The 17,488-nt window shown below is 38.8% G+C and overlaps 1 protein-coding gene across 2 annotated transcripts in view; it reads right to left on the bottom strand.

Annotated features, from left to right (window-relative positions):
- The window catches only part of ABCI11 (non-intrinsic ABC protein 14), a 275,549-nt gene extending 260,818 nt beyond the window's left edge, over positions 1-14,731 (bottom strand). The window contains exons 1-2 of one of the 2 annotated variants that reach the window (XM_089825555.1): positions 14,470-14,731; positions 14,232-14,304 (exon numbers count right to left, since the gene is read on the bottom strand). In XM_089825555.1, the coding sequence (XP_089681681.1) occupies positions 14,232-14,304; positions 14,470-14,564 (168 nt within the window). In that variant the 5' untranslated portion in view covers positions 14,565-14,731. The remainder of the gene's footprint in view (positions 1-14,231; positions 14,305-14,469) is intronic. The other variant, XM_089825547.1, reaches the window with a different exon arrangement.
- Positions 14,732-17,488: the final 2,757 nt, after the last annotated feature.

The raw sequence follows: 17,488 nt of genomic DNA, 5'->3' as shown, positions 1-17,488 counted from the left end.
GGGAAATGATTGGGCATAGCCCCAACCTTGAGTGTGAATCTATATCTGGGGTTGACCTTTGATTCCATTAGTTGTCTGAAGAGTTGTTCTAGATATTTTAGTAACAAACCAAGCGTCAGTTGTCCAGATAACGAATTCTGATGTAATGAGGATATTTCTATGTTTGAACAATCTAGAAATAGTGTCACTCTTTCTACATGAAGCTCGAACCATATTTCTACTTAGTACAAACAATTGAAATGCTATTGGATATGTGATGGATGTTTATATGTATGCAAAGTTGGAGTCCCCATGAGTATTTCCCAACTTCAATTGGTGTTTGTTAAACGTTGGCAGCATCCAAACAACAAAGAGATAGATATTTTGTGATTATACCTTTGAGCATAGATCATGAATTTTTGTTATATAACTAGGAAGAGTGTATGCTTTTAGCATTCATCTCTATGTTTCTCTTCATGATAAGTTGATTTTATAAATTATTATTAATCTCTCTTGATTGCAGGATAGAAGCAATGGCATGATGAGAGATTATATGCGAAGTCATGTAGACTATAGAAATGAACACAAGAGCATTGCTTGCAATCATGTGATTGAATGTGATATATGTCTACATTAAAGAGGAAGAAGACCACATACAGGTTGTTGGTATGATTAGAGGAGGAAATGATATCCAGAGGGAAACTATTTAGCTTTAGAGGGAGTTTGTGTGACAAAGGGAGAATGTCTAACTCTTTGCAAGCTTTTAGGGCAATATGACTGCTAAAGCTCTTTGTTTTGTTCAACATGGAATCGACACTTTCTTTGTGTCTTAAATGTTGCTCCTACTCAGAGGAAGTCTCTATTGAGAAAAAATCTCAGTTATTCTTACACATGTTAATGCATTCTTCTCTAAGAAAAGTTTGAGGTTAAAGCCCTCATTCCACCCTCTATGAGTAGGCATGGTGGATCCACCCTCAACGAGTAGGCAAGATGGATATGCATTCTTGTTTGGGAGAAATCTAAGGTGAAATCCCTCATTCCACCCTTTTCAAGTAGGCATGGTGGAAATGCATTCTTCTCTAGGAGAACTCTGAGGTGAAAGCTCTTGTTCCACCCTCTACAAGTAGGTATAGTGGATCCACCCTCTACGAGTAGGCATGGTGGAAGTCGTGTGTGACTCCATGACTTTAATCTTACGCATTTACGGTTCACCCTCTAGAAGAAGCTATAGTGAAGAGCATTATGATGTTTTATTGCGAAAATTTGTGATGAGGACCTGTTATTGACATTAGTGTTTGCAGCTATATGTACCTACCATACTAAAGATCTCTTTCTTGTTCAGAGGGAGTGTTGAAAATTAAAGCTACCATAGAGATATTTACCTTTGATATTGTTATATGTTGAAATTGAGATAATGCCTCTACTTTGCATCAACAACTAGAGAAGACTTATGATGATGTTTCTATTATATTCATTTGTATACTTCGTATAATCAAGTGAGAACGACGTGGCATCCAACATGTGCTAAGTGTTTTGGATTAAGGTAAAAACAGCTTTTGAGGGGACCATAAACCCCTTACAGCAAGATCAGAAGATTTTCAAAATATACTAGTACAACCAACAAAAGACATAGACATGGATTTCAAGGGTACCTGAAACCCCATACACCATCTCAACAGCAGATACACATTAAAGACCATATCCCCATAAGGGTCAAAAAAGACAAAAAACACTGCTGGAAAGAACAAAATACTAGGAGGAACAACTAGCAACCAGCACAGAGGAACAGAAAGAAACCTAAACAAAACTAACAAATAGCAACAAAGGGGAATCACTAGACAAGCTCCTTACTGGCATTAGCCAAGCTCTTTCCCACACCAGCAACCTCCACAACAATATCCTTCATAGCGGAAGTGGCAGACATGGGATTAGCCTTCCTTGTATTAGCCCTAGTGTGTTTTCTCAGGCCACCACTCAAAATACCAGCTAAGTGTTTCACCCTAAATATTTGACATTTTATGGTATGAAGACATATGTAAAGAGACATGCATTTGGAAATATGAAGAGATTCGCATTTGGAAATATGAAGAGATTTGGTTATGACATGAAGAGTCTCTCAATTTTATATATATATATATAATTGGTTTGTGTGATATATATTGTATCAAGTTAAAAGAATTGTATTTAGACATTTATTATTTAGATAAAAGAGACATTTTTCTGAAGTGGATGGATTTTTTACCCTCAAATTGGAGGGTTTTGCCAAGATAAATTATTGTCTTATTATTCTTCATTTTGTTTATTGCTAATTATCTTTATTTATGGGTAAAACATTAACAGTTTCCACCATTAATACATCACAGTGACTATATCAAACTAAGCATTGGGTTCACTCTACTTCATCTCTACCAAAGGAAGAAAGGAAAATAAGGTATAAAGGCCCAATTATTGCATTTGAATATAATTTCCCCTTCTTTGTCCCCTTATCTTCAACTACAAAGGCGGCTACAAGTGTTCCACATGGATGCCTGCCCTACCCCAAAACAACAACAACAAAAAATTATGCCCTTGTAGTGGAAAATTTTCAATACTTGAGGACTAGGGAAAACATTCCAAACAAAACCACCACTTGCCACCTCCACTAGGGGTGCTGCTATGTTGCTCATTGTATGGCATGTGTCATTGCATACTAATTGCAATCTTTAACTTCAGCAAATTAGTTTTCCTTTCATGGGGTACTTGTAAAGACATTATTTTGCATTGAAGATTTAAATTCACCACAATTTGTATATCAACACACCACACCAACCCACCCCACCACCACCACTCTATTGATGTCCCCTTGCCATCACCTTGCCATCCCCAAATTTAAGCCCTTGGTGTAATGACCCTCTCTATAAAGGCCACAGAAACCCTCAAACTGAACTTAGGAATTTTGTCAAACACTTGGCGTGTAACAGTAACAATATTCAGAATATGGTAATTTCAGATTTGATACTTTCAGAATATAATCACAGAATTACAATATATATAAAGCCATTGAACTATATTTCAATTACAATGCCATAAATTCTGAAATTATTTTATTCCCAATTCTGGTCTGATTATTACAATGACTGTATGACAGCAAATTTACCCAAAAATTGACATATATTTCAGAATGCAAGAACCTGGTTTGAAGAACTATGGAAGAACACCACGTTTTGCTGCAGATCGTTGATGAAGACCTCCAACCGCACCCCCAAACTATCCTTAATTTGCTGCTGCTGCCCAAACTAGCAAGGCCGTACCAAGCCGTACCTGTACGGCTGCTGAAATAAAATAATATTAGGGTTTTGGGACCCCCAAATGTAAGGAAAATGGGTGCCTAGGGTTAGGTAGTAACCCTGTAAAACCATAAAAAAATAACTCCAAGGGGTTGAGGAGATATGAGCAATTATGTGGTTCCGAACCCTGCTTTGCCAATTCTGAAAATGCACTTATTTTGTCTTCAAACTCTTGTCAAATGCTCCTCCAATGATAGGGCAAATCTGAAATCCTTATTCCAACCAAAAACAAACCCTAACAACGAATTCTCAATAAGCTCCAATGAGATGGCTGAATACCAACTCCAATTATGCAACAATTCAGGTGATATTTCACACCCTCAAAGTCGCCAATCCAAGGGAGTGATTCGTTCCCAAAGATCGAATAATTTGCAGATCCAAAGTCCACAAATGTCTTCACAATGAAGAAGTAGAAGAGTTCTCCAATCCAAGCATGTCCAAATGAGAGGCCCAGCCCTCTATTTATTCACTTTTCTAAGAAGTTGCTAGAACTTCTAGAAACATCCTTTATAATTTCTCATTATAATGCACTTTTGATAATAAAGTAATTTTATAAAATAAAAAGTGCAACTCAAATTAAAATTATAACATGTGGGCCCCAATATCACATAATGATAAAATATAACCTCTTAACACTTCTTCAAGAGCAAGATATGACTATCTGATCCGCAGAATTGACTCTCTTTCCACACCATTTGCCTACGAGAGTCTGGAATAGGCAAATCCATGATCAATGCCATGTCGAACTAAAGAGGGGACATTACAGTCCGCCCCTCCTGAAATTGCTTGACCTCAAGCAATCTCAACGCCAGGTGCTGCAAAATAGCCTCCCCCTCCCAAGTAGCATCCTCAACAGGTAAATCTTTCCACTTAACCAAGTATTCTCTGATCACCCTTCTACGAAGCTGCTTTTCTCTGCTCTCCAGGATGGATTCTGGTACTAAAATCAATTTTCCCTCATCGTCTAAAGGAGGTAATACTGCAGAAGGCACCACATTCTGACCCAACGCCTTCTTGAGGCGTGACACATGAAACACATTGTGCACTCTGCTGTCTGCGGGAAGCTCCAACTCATAAGCCACTTCACCAACTCGCCTGATAATCCTAAATGGTCCATAATAGCGTGGCTTAAGTTTCTCTGCACCACTCTTCTTAAGAGTAGATTGCCTGTATGGCTGCAACATGAGGTAAACCATATCATCTACCTCAAAACTACGCTCAGTTCTCTTCTGGTCTGCATACTGCTTCTGCTGGTTCTGAGCTCTTGCAATATTGTCTTTGAGGGTAGCAACTATATCCTTACTCTCCTGTAATAATTCACCTGCACTGGGTACCCGGCTGTCGCTCAACAACAAATCCAAGAAACTAGGTGCTTCATAACCGTAAAGTGCCATGAAGGGTGTCATCTGTATAGTCATATGATATGTAGTATTGTAACAATACTCGCAGAGATATATCCATCTGACCCAAGCTCGCTGCCACATAATTCCTTAAATACCCTTCCACCCATTTGTTCACAATTTCTGTCTGACCATCGGTTTGTGGGTGATAGCTAGTGCTGGGTGTAAGCTCCGTGCCACATAACCGGAATACCTCCTGCCAAAAGTGACTCATGAAACGGCTATCCCTATCACTCACAATGTTCTGAGGCAAGCCGTGCAATCTGAAAACCTCCCGAAAGAAAACCTCTGCCACCTGAGCTGCTGAATGTGTAGTGGTGATAGGAAAGAAATGAGCATATTTCGTTAATCTATCTACCACCACATAAATACAATCTCGTCCTTGTACCTTGGGCAAACCTGTGATAAAGTCCATGGAGATGCATTCCCACTTCTTGTCGGGAATCGGAAGTGGCTGTAGGAGCCCTGCCGGTTAGCTGTGTTCTTGTTTGTTTTGCTGGCAAACATGACACTCTCGAACATACTGCAAAACATCAGCTTTCAGCCCCTTCCAAGTGAACCGCTCTCGAACCGACTTGTAAGTCTTGAAGTACCCGGGATGGCCTGCTGTCGGTGAGTCGTGAAGTGCTCTCATAATCAGTTGCTTAACCTTCGATCCTGGGACTAGGTAAATCCTGTTCTTGTAAATGATCAAATCATCTACAAGTGTGTATCTAGTATCAATCACTGTTCCCTCTACTATATCGGAGGCCCATGTATCCCTGGCATACTCTGCTATAATCAAGTGTCGCCAATCCTCTGATATCTGAACCATAAGAGTGAGGTGTGGCCTTCGAGATAGAGCATCTGCAACAACATTCTGAGTTCCCTTGACATATGAGATGTCAAAATCATATGCCTGCAACTTACTTACCCACTTTTGTTGGCGATCATTCAGGTCCTGCTGTCCCAAGAAATGCCTCAGACTGTTATGATCAGTTTTAATACAAAACTTGCTACCCACAAGATATTGTCTGAATTTGGCCAAAGCATGCATGATGGCCAACATCTCCTTATCATATATACTGAATGAACGCTCAGGGCCTCTGAGCTTCCTGCTCTCATAAGCTATGGGGTGCTTATTCTGCATAAGTACAGCACCGACTCCCTCTCCAGATGCATCACATTGAAGCTCAAATGGCTTCGTGAAATCAGGTAATGCTAGAACTGGGCACGTAGTCATTATCTCCTTAAATCTCATAAAACAGTCCTGTGCCTTCTGAGTCCACACAAATTCCCCTTTTTTCAGTAAATCTGTCATGGGAGCTGCATGTCGTGAGTAGCCACTGACAAACCTGCGATAAAAACCACATAAACCAAGGAACCCCCTCAACTGTGTAAGGTTCTCTGGTGGAGGCCAATCAACAATAGCGCAAATCTTTTCAGGATCCATCCGCACTCCCTCTGCACTAATGATGTGTCCTAAATATAACAGCTCGGTCATCCCTAAGTCACAGTTGGACTCCTTTGCATACAAGGACTCCTTCTGTAGAATGCTCAACACCGTCTCCAAATGCTCTAGATGCTCCTGCCATGATCGGCTATAGATCAAAATGTCATCAAAAAACACCAGCACGAATTTCCTCAACTGATGGTGGAAAACTCTGTTCATAGTGGACTGGAAAGTGGCAGGTGCATTGGTCAGGCCGAAAGGCATAACTACAAACTCAAAGTGCCCACAATGACATCTGAAAGCAGTTTTCTCAATATCCTGTTCACGGACTCTGATCTGATGATATCCTGATCTCAAATCAATTTTCGTGAAATAACAGGCCCCATGCAATTCATCTATCAACTCATCAATGCGAGGAATAGGATACCTGTTCTTAATGGTTCTCTTATTTAATGCCCTGTAATCAATACACATCCGAAGCGTTCCATCCTTCTTTTTTACCAAAACAACAGAAGATGCAAAAGGTGACTTACTGGGTCGGATGTGCCCCATCGCGAGCAACTCCTCAATGGTCCTTTCGATCTCATCCTTGAGTCGCTTTGGATGTCGATATGGTGTGACCATGATAGGTTTAGCACCTTCCTCCAGCTCAATAATATGCTCAATGCCTCTGTCCGGTGGCCTGCCTGGTGGAATCTCACTGAATACCTTTTCGTACTTAATCCTCAACTTCTGAATATCAGGATGATATTCCGCCTTATGTTGCTCCTCCTGTGTAGGTATCAAAGTACAAACTGCTGCCCACTCTATATCATTATGCCTAGTTAATCTCTCCAGCCGCCTAAATGAGATAGTCCTGATGTCTCCATTACGGATAGCCTTTAGCACATGAGTCCTACCATTCATTTCGAATTGTATCTCCATATCCTCTAATCTTAGGGTAACCACCTTCAATGAATGTAGCCACTGCATTCCAAGTACTATGTCCATGTCACTCATGTTGACCACATGATAGTCCGCCTTAAACTCATAGTTGTTCAAGCGCAAAGGTAAGTCTCGTACCATCCTATCACAACGCAGAGTGTATCCATCAGCTACCTTGACTCTTAGTCCCTCGAATTCCTCAGTAATGAGTCCACGCTTCTCTACGAATCGTGCATCAATGAAATTATGCGTGGCACCTGTGTCCAACAATGTAATAACCTTTTGCCCAGCCAAGACTCCCCGAAGTCTGAAAGATCCCTCTCTCTGGATACTAGACAATCGTGCTTCCTGTAAATGTAGCTCTGTTTCCTGCCTTTGCCCTGCACTGTCTATCTCCTATTCTCCCTCTGCTTCATCAGGATCCTCATCATGATGTTCTGAACCATCTGAATCTGAGTCTTCGTAATAAGCCCACATTGCCCGGTTGGCCTTCCCTTTTGGCCTCATAGGACAGTCATGGCCGTACTCATATGGGCCTTTGCAATAGAAGCATAGCTTCTTCCTACGCAAGTCATTAAGTGTCTCCTTGTCCAGCCTCTTACTTTCTTCCTTAGGTAGCTGTGCCTCTCTATGAAAGGGTTTCCTGTCCTTATCTTTTCCTGAAGGGAAACTCTTTGCCTGAAATTTGTTTTTTGAAGCTGAAGAGGAATCCATGTCACGAGCTTTCTTAATGGCTTCCTGCAAAGTGGGAGGGTTGAGAGCTTTAATCCACCCTCTCAACGGATCAACTAACCCATCCATAAATAAAACCAATAGCCTTCGTTCAGATACATCTGTTACTAACACTGCAAGTTTCTGAAACTTTGAAATGTATGTTTCCAATGATCCCCACTGTTTAAGCTGGGCTAATTCCTTGAAATGGAGTTCTGGATCTTTCTTATCAAAACGTTCAATTAGTCTCTCCGTAAACTCCACATATGAGGTAATGTGTGCATGACCCATAGTGATCATACCATGATGCCACCATTCGTGTGCTAACCCATCCAGGTGAATTGCTGCATACTTAATAGCTTCTTCCTCAGACATAGGGTTCAATTGAAAGTATGTGTCAAGCTTTTGAACCCAAGCTCTTGCTGTAGACTTCCCCGAGCCATCATAATATGGTAACTGTAGTTTGCCTACTTTCTTTCGTAGCTCATAGTTCTGAGTCTTGTCTTGTCCACGGGGCATATGCTTCATCCGCACATCCATATACTCTCTAAAGGTGATTGCAGCTGTAAAATCTGGACCTCCTGCTTCCCAATCTCTCCTTAGCTGATCCTGTATGTTAGTGATCTGGGGTTCTGGTACCGGCTGCTCTGGAGCTCTAGGAAGGAACGTAGGAATCATAGGCCTCGAACTCACTGTTCTAGCTTGCTGGGGGGCATGACCGAAATTGTTCCCAATTTGTTCGCCTCCATTATGTATCTCATCCTGATTATTCCCATTCTGATTGTGACCATTCTGATTATTTACTCCACCTATGTTAGCGTTCAACCCCATTTGTCGAGCCATCATCTGCATCATAAGCTCCATTCTCTGGTTCTGTTCCTGTGCTCTCTGTTCTGCTAATCGCTGTCCCTGTGCCAAAGTGTCTAATAACTGTAAAAATCTCTCCTCTCGCTGATCTTTACCAATATTCCCACCTCTATCCATATTGTAGTCGTAGTCTTGATCAAAGAATACCTCCCCTGTGTCAGTATGACTGGATTCTATGTCCACCTGGATAGATGAGCTAGACTGTTCGCTCTGCAGGTCTGAAATCCTATCTTGTCTTGCTTTGGTATTGCGGAAATTATAAGGCCTTTGTCGCATGCTCTGATTTTAGTGTTTTGACATTTCGTCAAACACTTTCCCTCCTATCCAGCTGTTCCAAATTCCCTATAAGACCTCCACAGGATGGCAGGACTTATAGCTCTGATACCACTGTAATGACCCTCTCTATAAAGGCCACAGAAACCCTCAAACTGAACTTAGGAATTTTGTCAAACACTTGGCGTGTAACAGTAACAATATTCAGAATATGGTAATTTCAGATTTGATACTTTCAGAATATAATCACAGAATTACAATATATATAAAGCCATTGAACTATATTTCAATTACAATGCCATAAATTCTGAAATTATTTTATTCCCAATTCTGGTCTGATTATTACAATGACTGTATGACAACAAATTTACCCAAAAATTGACATATATTTCAGAATGCAAGAACCTGGTTTGAAGAACTATGGAAGAACACCACGTTTTGCTGCAGATCGTTGATGAAGACCTCCAACCGCACCCCCAAACTATCCTTAATTTGCTGCTGCTGCCCAAACTAGCAGGGCCGTACCAGGCCGTACCTGTACGGCTGCTGAAATAAAATAATATTAGGGTTTTGGGACCCCCAAATGTAAGGAAAATGGGCGCCTAGGGTTAGGTAGTAACCCTGTAAAACCATAAAAAAATAACTCCAAAGGGTTGAGGAGATATGAGCAATTATGTGGTTTCGAACCCTGCTTTGCCAATTCTGAAAATGCACTTATTCTGTCTTCAAACTCTTGTCAAATGCTCCTCCAATGATAGGGCAAATCTGAAATCCTTATTCCAACCAAAAACAAACCCTAACAACGAATTCTCAATAAGCTCCAATGAGATGGCTGAATACCAACTCCAATTATGCAACAATTCAGGTGATATTTCACACCCTCAAAGTTGCCAATCCAAGGGAGTGATTCGTTCCCAAAGATCAAATAATTTGCAGATCCAAAGTCCACAAATGTCTTCACAATGAAGAAGTAGAAGAGTTCTCCAATCCAAGCATGTCCAAATGAGAGGCCCAGCCCTCTATTTATTCACTTTTCTAAGAAGTTGCTAGAACTTCTAGAAACATCCTTTATAATTTCTCATTATAATGCACTTTTGATAATAAAGTAATTTTATAAAATAAAAAGTGCAACTCAAATTAAAATTATAACATGTGGGCCCCAATATCACATAATGATAAAATATAACCTCTTAACACTTCTTCAAGAGCAAGATATGACTATCTGATCCGCAGAATTGACTCTCTTTCCACACCATTTGCCTACGAGAGTCTGGAATAGGCAAATCCATGATCAATGCCATGTCGAACTAAAGAGGGGACATTACACTTGGTCACCCATCCCTGAAACCCCTCCTCACACCCCCCCATGAGGAAACTCTGTGGAACTATGAACTCAACCTTGAATGCAAATATCAGATTCAAAAAAGGATGGAATTTTCAATCATGTTTTACAGTCCAAATATCCTAAAGAATTTTGCCTAAGTTTTTGATATTCTCCTAACCAAGTTTCTAAAAGGTGCACTTTGCTCCAAAATATTAGGATTAAAAGACCAAATACAGAATGTCAAATAATAAATTTAGGGCAAAGAACCAAACATGAAAAATGGGCAGCAAGTCTTAAGATGAAATACTTTAATTGGTTTGCCAAGCTTAAATGTCACCATTGGGGATTCCACCTTTCATTTGCTGATTTTTGTGTGTAGCTCTTAAAGCAACAAAAGTTGGATATTCAGCAACAACTTTGTTTTCTTTACTCTTTAAAAGAATATTTATAAGTTGTAAGGTTGAGTAAATCAAGAGTGTTTTATATATGATTTAAAGCCAAAGAAAGCAAGGAAAGGTTATTTTCTTGCAAGCTAAGTAAAGTGGTTGGGATCTATATATGCAAGATTGTTGTAGCAAACTTGAATTGTATTTTGAAGAGAATGTTTGTTGTTAGGCCAAATAAAAGATCCAATATTTGCAGGATTTCCCACACTAGGGTTTCTTGGATATATCTATGTTATTGTCTTTTTGTGATTGGCTTCTACTATTTATTTTTACTTCTACTATTATTTGTTGTTAATTAACCTAGAGTATTGATTATTATAAATTAAATACAGTTTCAATTCTATGGATTTGTTGTGCAATTAATTTGTAGCCAGGTAATAAGAATTAACAAAGTATCAAAGATCTAATTGCCCATTTGGCAACCGGAATACAAGCGGAATAGGCATATGTAAATTTTTAAAATTTTGAATTCTTTGTTTGGATGCACCAAATCGGAATTGGATTACAAAGTAAAATAGGAATACGTATCCCAATTTTGGCCCAAAAATAAGGTTTTGCAATTCCACCCAATAAGTGGAATTGAAATACGTATTCCTATTCCAGTTTTATTTATTTTAGAAAACATAAATTTTTGGGTCCGCGAATTCCCCATCAAATTCTCGGTGAAAGAGAATAGGAATACGTACCCCCATTTTCTATTCCAGAATAGCTATTCCTATTCCCGCAGCCAAACAGACCCTAAATTCTAAGTACGAAGCGAAGTTTTGTGACAGATTTTTCTTTGAGGGTTTCATTCTACAATGGCAGCCAGTGTTCAATATGAGGATAAGCTTAATGATGCTTCAAACTACTTGCAATAAAAGGTTCAAATTACATCAGTTCTCGAGGAGAAAGGTTGTGGACCTATGCTGGTACAGTAATGACTCCTCCAGTGAATGATCCTTTTGCCCTAGATGCACATGAAATCAAGGAAGTCAAGGCATAGAAGATTATCCTTGATAGGTAAGAGATCACTTGATTCCCCATTTGTCAAGAAAAGATACTACCAAGGAGATGAGGGATAAACTAACAAAACTATATCACAACCATTATCAAAGTCGCAAGACGATGCTCAAGGATAAATTGCACAATACCAAGATGTCCAAGGGAGCAAGAGTGACATCTTAATTCTCCAGGTTGACATAAGTTAGGGTCAAGTTAGCGTCTAGTGGAGAGACAATTGTTGAAGATTAGTTAGTGTGTATAGCCTTGAATGGTTTTTCAAAATGTTGGGATGTGTATGTCAAGTGTGTTGTTGGCCAAGATCGCCTATCTGACTTGGCGAGGCTTTGGAATGATTTTTGTCCAAAAAGAAATAAGTGAAGATGCTCAACAAGAAAATCAAACAAAGAAGGTTGAAGATGAAGAGAATGTTATTGTTGTAGGCAAAGGAAAGCAGAAGGCCAAGAAAGGGCCAAGTGAAGAGTCTTCTTCCAAAAGTGAGAAAAACAAAGATCTGACTAAAGTGAAGTGTTTTCATTGCCATCAGTTGGGTGACTATGTTTGTTAGTACTCGAGTAAGAAAATGAAGGGTAAGTAGAAGAAACAGGTTATAGCTATTGCAAAAGTGGACGAGTTTGCAACACAATTTGAGAATGTGTTTTCACTCATTACCTATCTCTCAAGTTCAATTGTCAACAATATGTGGGATATTGATAGTGGAAAACCAAACTAAGAGGAAGAGATTTACTGGAGATATCGAGAGAAAGAGATTTTTTGGAGATGTTGAGATGAAAAGAGTTCCCTAAACATTGAAAGGAAAAGATTTCCTCAAGACATTGAGAGGAAGAGATTTCCTTGTGACATTGAGAGTAAAGAGATTTTCCAAGAGTACATAGTGAGGAAGAAATTTCCAAGAGTAATTGAAAAAGAAGGGGAAAGAAAATCTCAGCAAGGGAAGCGGATGCAATTATTCTTGTACATAGAAATTGCTCTACTTTTTTATGTCAATTCTTTAGATTCTTCCACAGGCAATTTTTGGCACAAGTTATTTGCACAACTTGAGAGTAAATGTTTGTACAAGAATCTTGTAATCTGTTGAATGAATTCTTGCTCTGGAAGCTGAATAGAAGGTACAATTGGAGATTTTCTTCATCAAAGATTGTGTGGAGAAAGAGATAGTGAAACTCTGAAACATTCTTACAAACAAACAAATAGAAGACATCTTCACAAGAAGAATAAGCTTGTATTCTTCAGGGATAAGCTGGGTGTTGTGCAAAACATCTTCCTCACTAAGAGTGAATGCTGATTTTTGTGTTTAGCTCAAAAGGTGGAGTGTAATTGCTTTAAAGCAACTTGAGTTGGATATAAAGCAACTCAAGTTGGATATAAAGCAACTCGAGTTGGATATTTAGCAACAACTTTATTTTTTTAATCCATTGAAAAAAAATATGTCTATGTTTGTGAGGTGGAGTAAATCAAGAGTGATTTTATATATGATTTAAAGCCAAAGAAAGCAAAGAAAGAGTCTTTTCTTACAAGCTAATTAAAGCAATTGGACTCTATATATGTAAGATCGTTGTAGCAAACTTATATTGTATTTCAAAGTGAAAGTTTGTTGTTAGGCTGAATAGAAGATCCAACAATCACAAGTTTTTCACATGCTGAGGTTTCTTGGGCATGTGTGTGTTATTGCCTTTTTGTGATTGGCTTATGTTATTTATTTTTGCTTCTGTTATTATTTATTATTAACTAACCTAAAGTATTAACTGTTAAAAATTGGAGAGTTTCTATCATGGAATTGCTTTGTAACTTGATTATAAAAAATTAACAGTATTTGTTGGTAGAGCACCAGCATCCCTTGCAAGATTTGTGACATCATTTAAGAGTCTCTTGCATCTTCTACAAGTCTAGTGGTTGTATCGGGCATTGGCAGGTTAACTTTTTGGCACAACGAAAACTAATACCACTAACAAGTGGTATTAGAGCTTGGTCAGAGGTTCAACTCCAAGCAATCCACAATGGGTAACGCTAGAAGGTGGATTATTGGCAATGCACCATCACCCCTCATAAGTTTCACAACATGGTTTGACAACTTCTTGTGTCTTCTATAAGTCTAGTGGTTGTATCGATTATTAATAGGTTGATCTTTTCGTGCAATGGCAACTACTACTTATAACAGCATCTACGTATTCTACTTCCACGAGGTTGCACAACTAAGAACTCCCATTGAGTCAAAAAAAAAAGTAGGAAATATATGACCAACTGCAGAATGATGGCTACCAATTACAGCACAAGATTGAGAACAAGAGACATTCAAGATAAATAATAATGAAATGTTTGAATTGGGCTTCTGAAGTAGGAATTCTGATTTTGGCTTAGGGACTCCGCTTTCATCTGGCTCCCTAAATCGCATATATTGTAATGTCTGGAGTAACGAATTTTAATTTAAGTGCAATGGCAGAGTCTCTCTAGTTGCCAAAGCAAATATGTTCTTGAACATCCAACAGCAAAGCATACCGTGAATATAAGTTCTTTCACAAAACTATAAACGTGTTCTATTGGCCTTACCTCAAGAAAAGTGTGTTCGGATGAAGCCCATATTCTATTTCTCCTTGAAAGAGTTAATAAATAGTTACCCAACCTGCCAAAAAGGATAAACCGAGAGATTTGAGAAATCCAACCTCGGTGTAAAAGTGTATTCAAACCTCGTTCGATACAAAAACGTTGATGGATATAAGATCATTAGGGAACATTTCGATTACCATACAATAAATTACAGATTAATGATGAAAACAAGGGCACAAACCTATGGTCTCTAGATAGTTTTTTTTGCCTTTTCCCTTGGAAAAAAGAGGTGCAACTGCATATGTCTGGACCCAAATGTACAGTAGACACACTCATTATCAGAATTATCTTCTCCCAGTCAAAATCCCTACTACTTGCATTTGCTTTTACGAACGGCTGCAATTTGCTTACGTTATTAAAATTTTCAAATGCCGAATAGGCCACCTATTGCCAATACAGCAAATTTACCCGCCTGCTCAGCAAACGGAACCCAGTTGACGTATGTGAATGCAGAAACGGGCCCCATAAATGGACTAAAACACTTCGGTTGGATTTCGCGCGCTTGGATAGACACTTAATTTATTGGAGGAAAATCAAGTGAAGAGAACACCGAATTTGATTATCAAACTTAGAGAAGGAGAGACAAGTTAACCAAAATTTTGCAAGCGACTAGTTCCGCCCCTGACTCGGGAGGGTGACTGCATGGGTCCCATAGACTACCTTAGTCTTGTGGACGTCATTAAAATCTATCATATCATATCATTTCATTCTTTCTTCATCGTACCAAATCTTTTTAATTCAAGCAATCTCAGACAGCGGATTTAAAATTTCTAATAAGGAGACTCCGGCTCATTTAAAAAGTTAGCATTCCTTAGACAATGGTTAAATGAACAAAAGATTTTAATGATGTTTCTAAGTCAATGGTTAAATGAATAAGAGACTCAATGGTCATAGTTCATGAGATATGGAGAGGTGGATGGATATGTAGAAAGGGAAAGAAAGGTAAGAGATTAGAGAAGGAATATATGCAAATAGATATGGATAAGAAAAGGGAAAAATAATGTAATGTTAATTCAAAATTAAATATAAATCTTTTTAAATTTAATAAGTTTAATTTAGTTTTTAAATGTTAATTGTATTTAGAATATTTGAAAAATAGAATTATATTTTAATTGGTGGAAATTAATGTTTTTGATTAAGTAAAATAGGGTTTTTACAAGGGTTTCTAAAATCTATCAATTAACAACAAAATACTACTAAGAGTCCAGAGTTAATAATAAAGCAACAAATCACAATAGACCATACTAGGCCACCAGCGATAAACAAATGGAAAATAGCTAGAAGCCAGGTAACAGACAAAAAACTAGGAGCAACAGTCAGGGCACCATTTCTTTGACAACTCTGCATTCTTAAGCTCCAGCTCTCCCATGGTCTCTGTCGCATCAATCTTCAAATGGCTATCATCCAGACATACCTCCTCTTCCCTCTTCCTCTTATCTGATCTCCTTCTTTTGCTCGAGCTCTCAACTTGCAAGAAGTCATCTTCATCTGCAACCTTGGTTTCCTCTTTTTCCTTTTCCTCCTTCCCCTTATTGCTTTCCTCCATCATCGAGTGCAGCTAAATGATATTGTCATTTAATTTATTGATTATGTTGAGGCTCTAGTTAGCCGAGCTATGGAGAGAGCTCTCCATCCTTTCCACTCTTTTTTCAATCTCAGTAACCCTTGCATCCAGCTTGCTAATTCTGACATCCCCATCCCCCCTTTCATCCTTTCCTACCCCTGCATCCTGAACTTCATCTCTTCTATTTCATGGAAAATCCATTTAATAGACTAGAAATTGTCCACCATATTGTTGCGGACATTGTTTAGGAGGTTCATCCCCATTTCCCTCATGTTATCACTTAGAATCACCAATGTCAAGTGGATGAGTTCCTCCAAATTAATTCTGCCATCCCTTCCCTCCAAAACCTCCACGTGGATATGCTCTCTTACTAGACCCATTTTCATTGTGCTTGATTGAAAGTTTCTCCATGCAGTTTTCCTACCCTTAGCACCAAGAGTAACAGTGGTTTTTTTCGGACCATATTCCTCTTTACTCTCTTCCTGAGCTTTGAGATTGGTATCCTTACCCTTACCATGTGCCTTCTCTACTTCCTTCTCTCCACCCCTCCTCCTTTTGGTCGAGCTATCATCCTTCCTACTTTCCTGAGCCTTACCGGTGCCCACCTCTTTCACATTGCCCTCCTTGTCTGTTTCCATCCCCTCTTCCTCTTCATTGTAATCCTGCCCATATCCTTCATAATTTTGGCTACCTCATCTTCATCATTTGAATGCAAATTTGCACTATCCTCTATATCAGAAGGGAGGTAAGAGCTTTATGTATCCTCTAAGAACTCTGCCTTATGGGCAACAGCTCTTTCGCTGGTTTGAGCTTTAAAGTGCTCATATATGAGTGATAACAGACCCTCATGGAAGGCAGGGTTAGCATACGCTTTCTTCTTAAAACCCATGATACTCTTATTTGCAAAGAATTAAAGGTAGAAAGGGATGGAGATTTTAGTTCCATACTTGAAGTGGTTTAGGATAACAAAATGATGGATACGGATCCTATCATACCTAGTGTCAAGCATTATGTAAGAGATAATTGCCCTTAGGACAAACCTCCAAAGTTTCTTTATTAAAGTAGGTTCATATTAGGCACTAGTCTTCACTAATCCTTCATCTCCCTGGCATCCTTAGCAAAGTCTTTCATAGCATTCAGGGATATCTGCTTATCCCTATAGAATTTTATGCCCTGATTAGGAGAATCTATGATCTCTACTATGACTCCTTCATTGACCTAGAAATCAATACCATTTATCTTCACGTTCCCATCTTTCCACGACTTAACCATAAGGTCAATTATCTTAAGATCCCAGCCATGAATTTTTTCAATGAAGGTCGTGATGTTGCCTTCACTTAGCTTCTCCCACATCTTTGATCTCCTCTTCCACTTCTCTGCTTCACCCTCTGGCTCTCTATGATGTCTTTCCCCCACCATTATGTTGTAGAAACTAGAACAACTTCTCTATGTTCTCCAAGTGTGATGCGCCAAACACTGGTTTTTCTCACAAAAATTGTACTTGCCTCTATCCTCAATAAAGCAATTGTTGGAAATTAATGTTTAGTTTAGACATAATAATAAGTTAATAGAAAATTCAATATAAGAATTATAATATTAAGTTACTTTATATTTTAATAAGTTTTATATGTAGAAA

The sequence above is a fragment of the Cupressus sempervirens genome, chromosome 1, assembly GCF_028749045.1.
Source record: "Cupressus sempervirens isolate cs-2001-9-10 chromosome 1, ASM2874904v1, whole genome shotgun sequence".
NCBI lineage: Eukaryota > Viridiplantae > Streptophyta > Pinopsida > Cupressales > Cupressaceae > Cupressus > Cupressus sempervirens.
The sequence above is the reverse complement of the archived record's forward strand: the minus strand, read 5'-3'. Positions and strand labels throughout refer to the sequence as shown.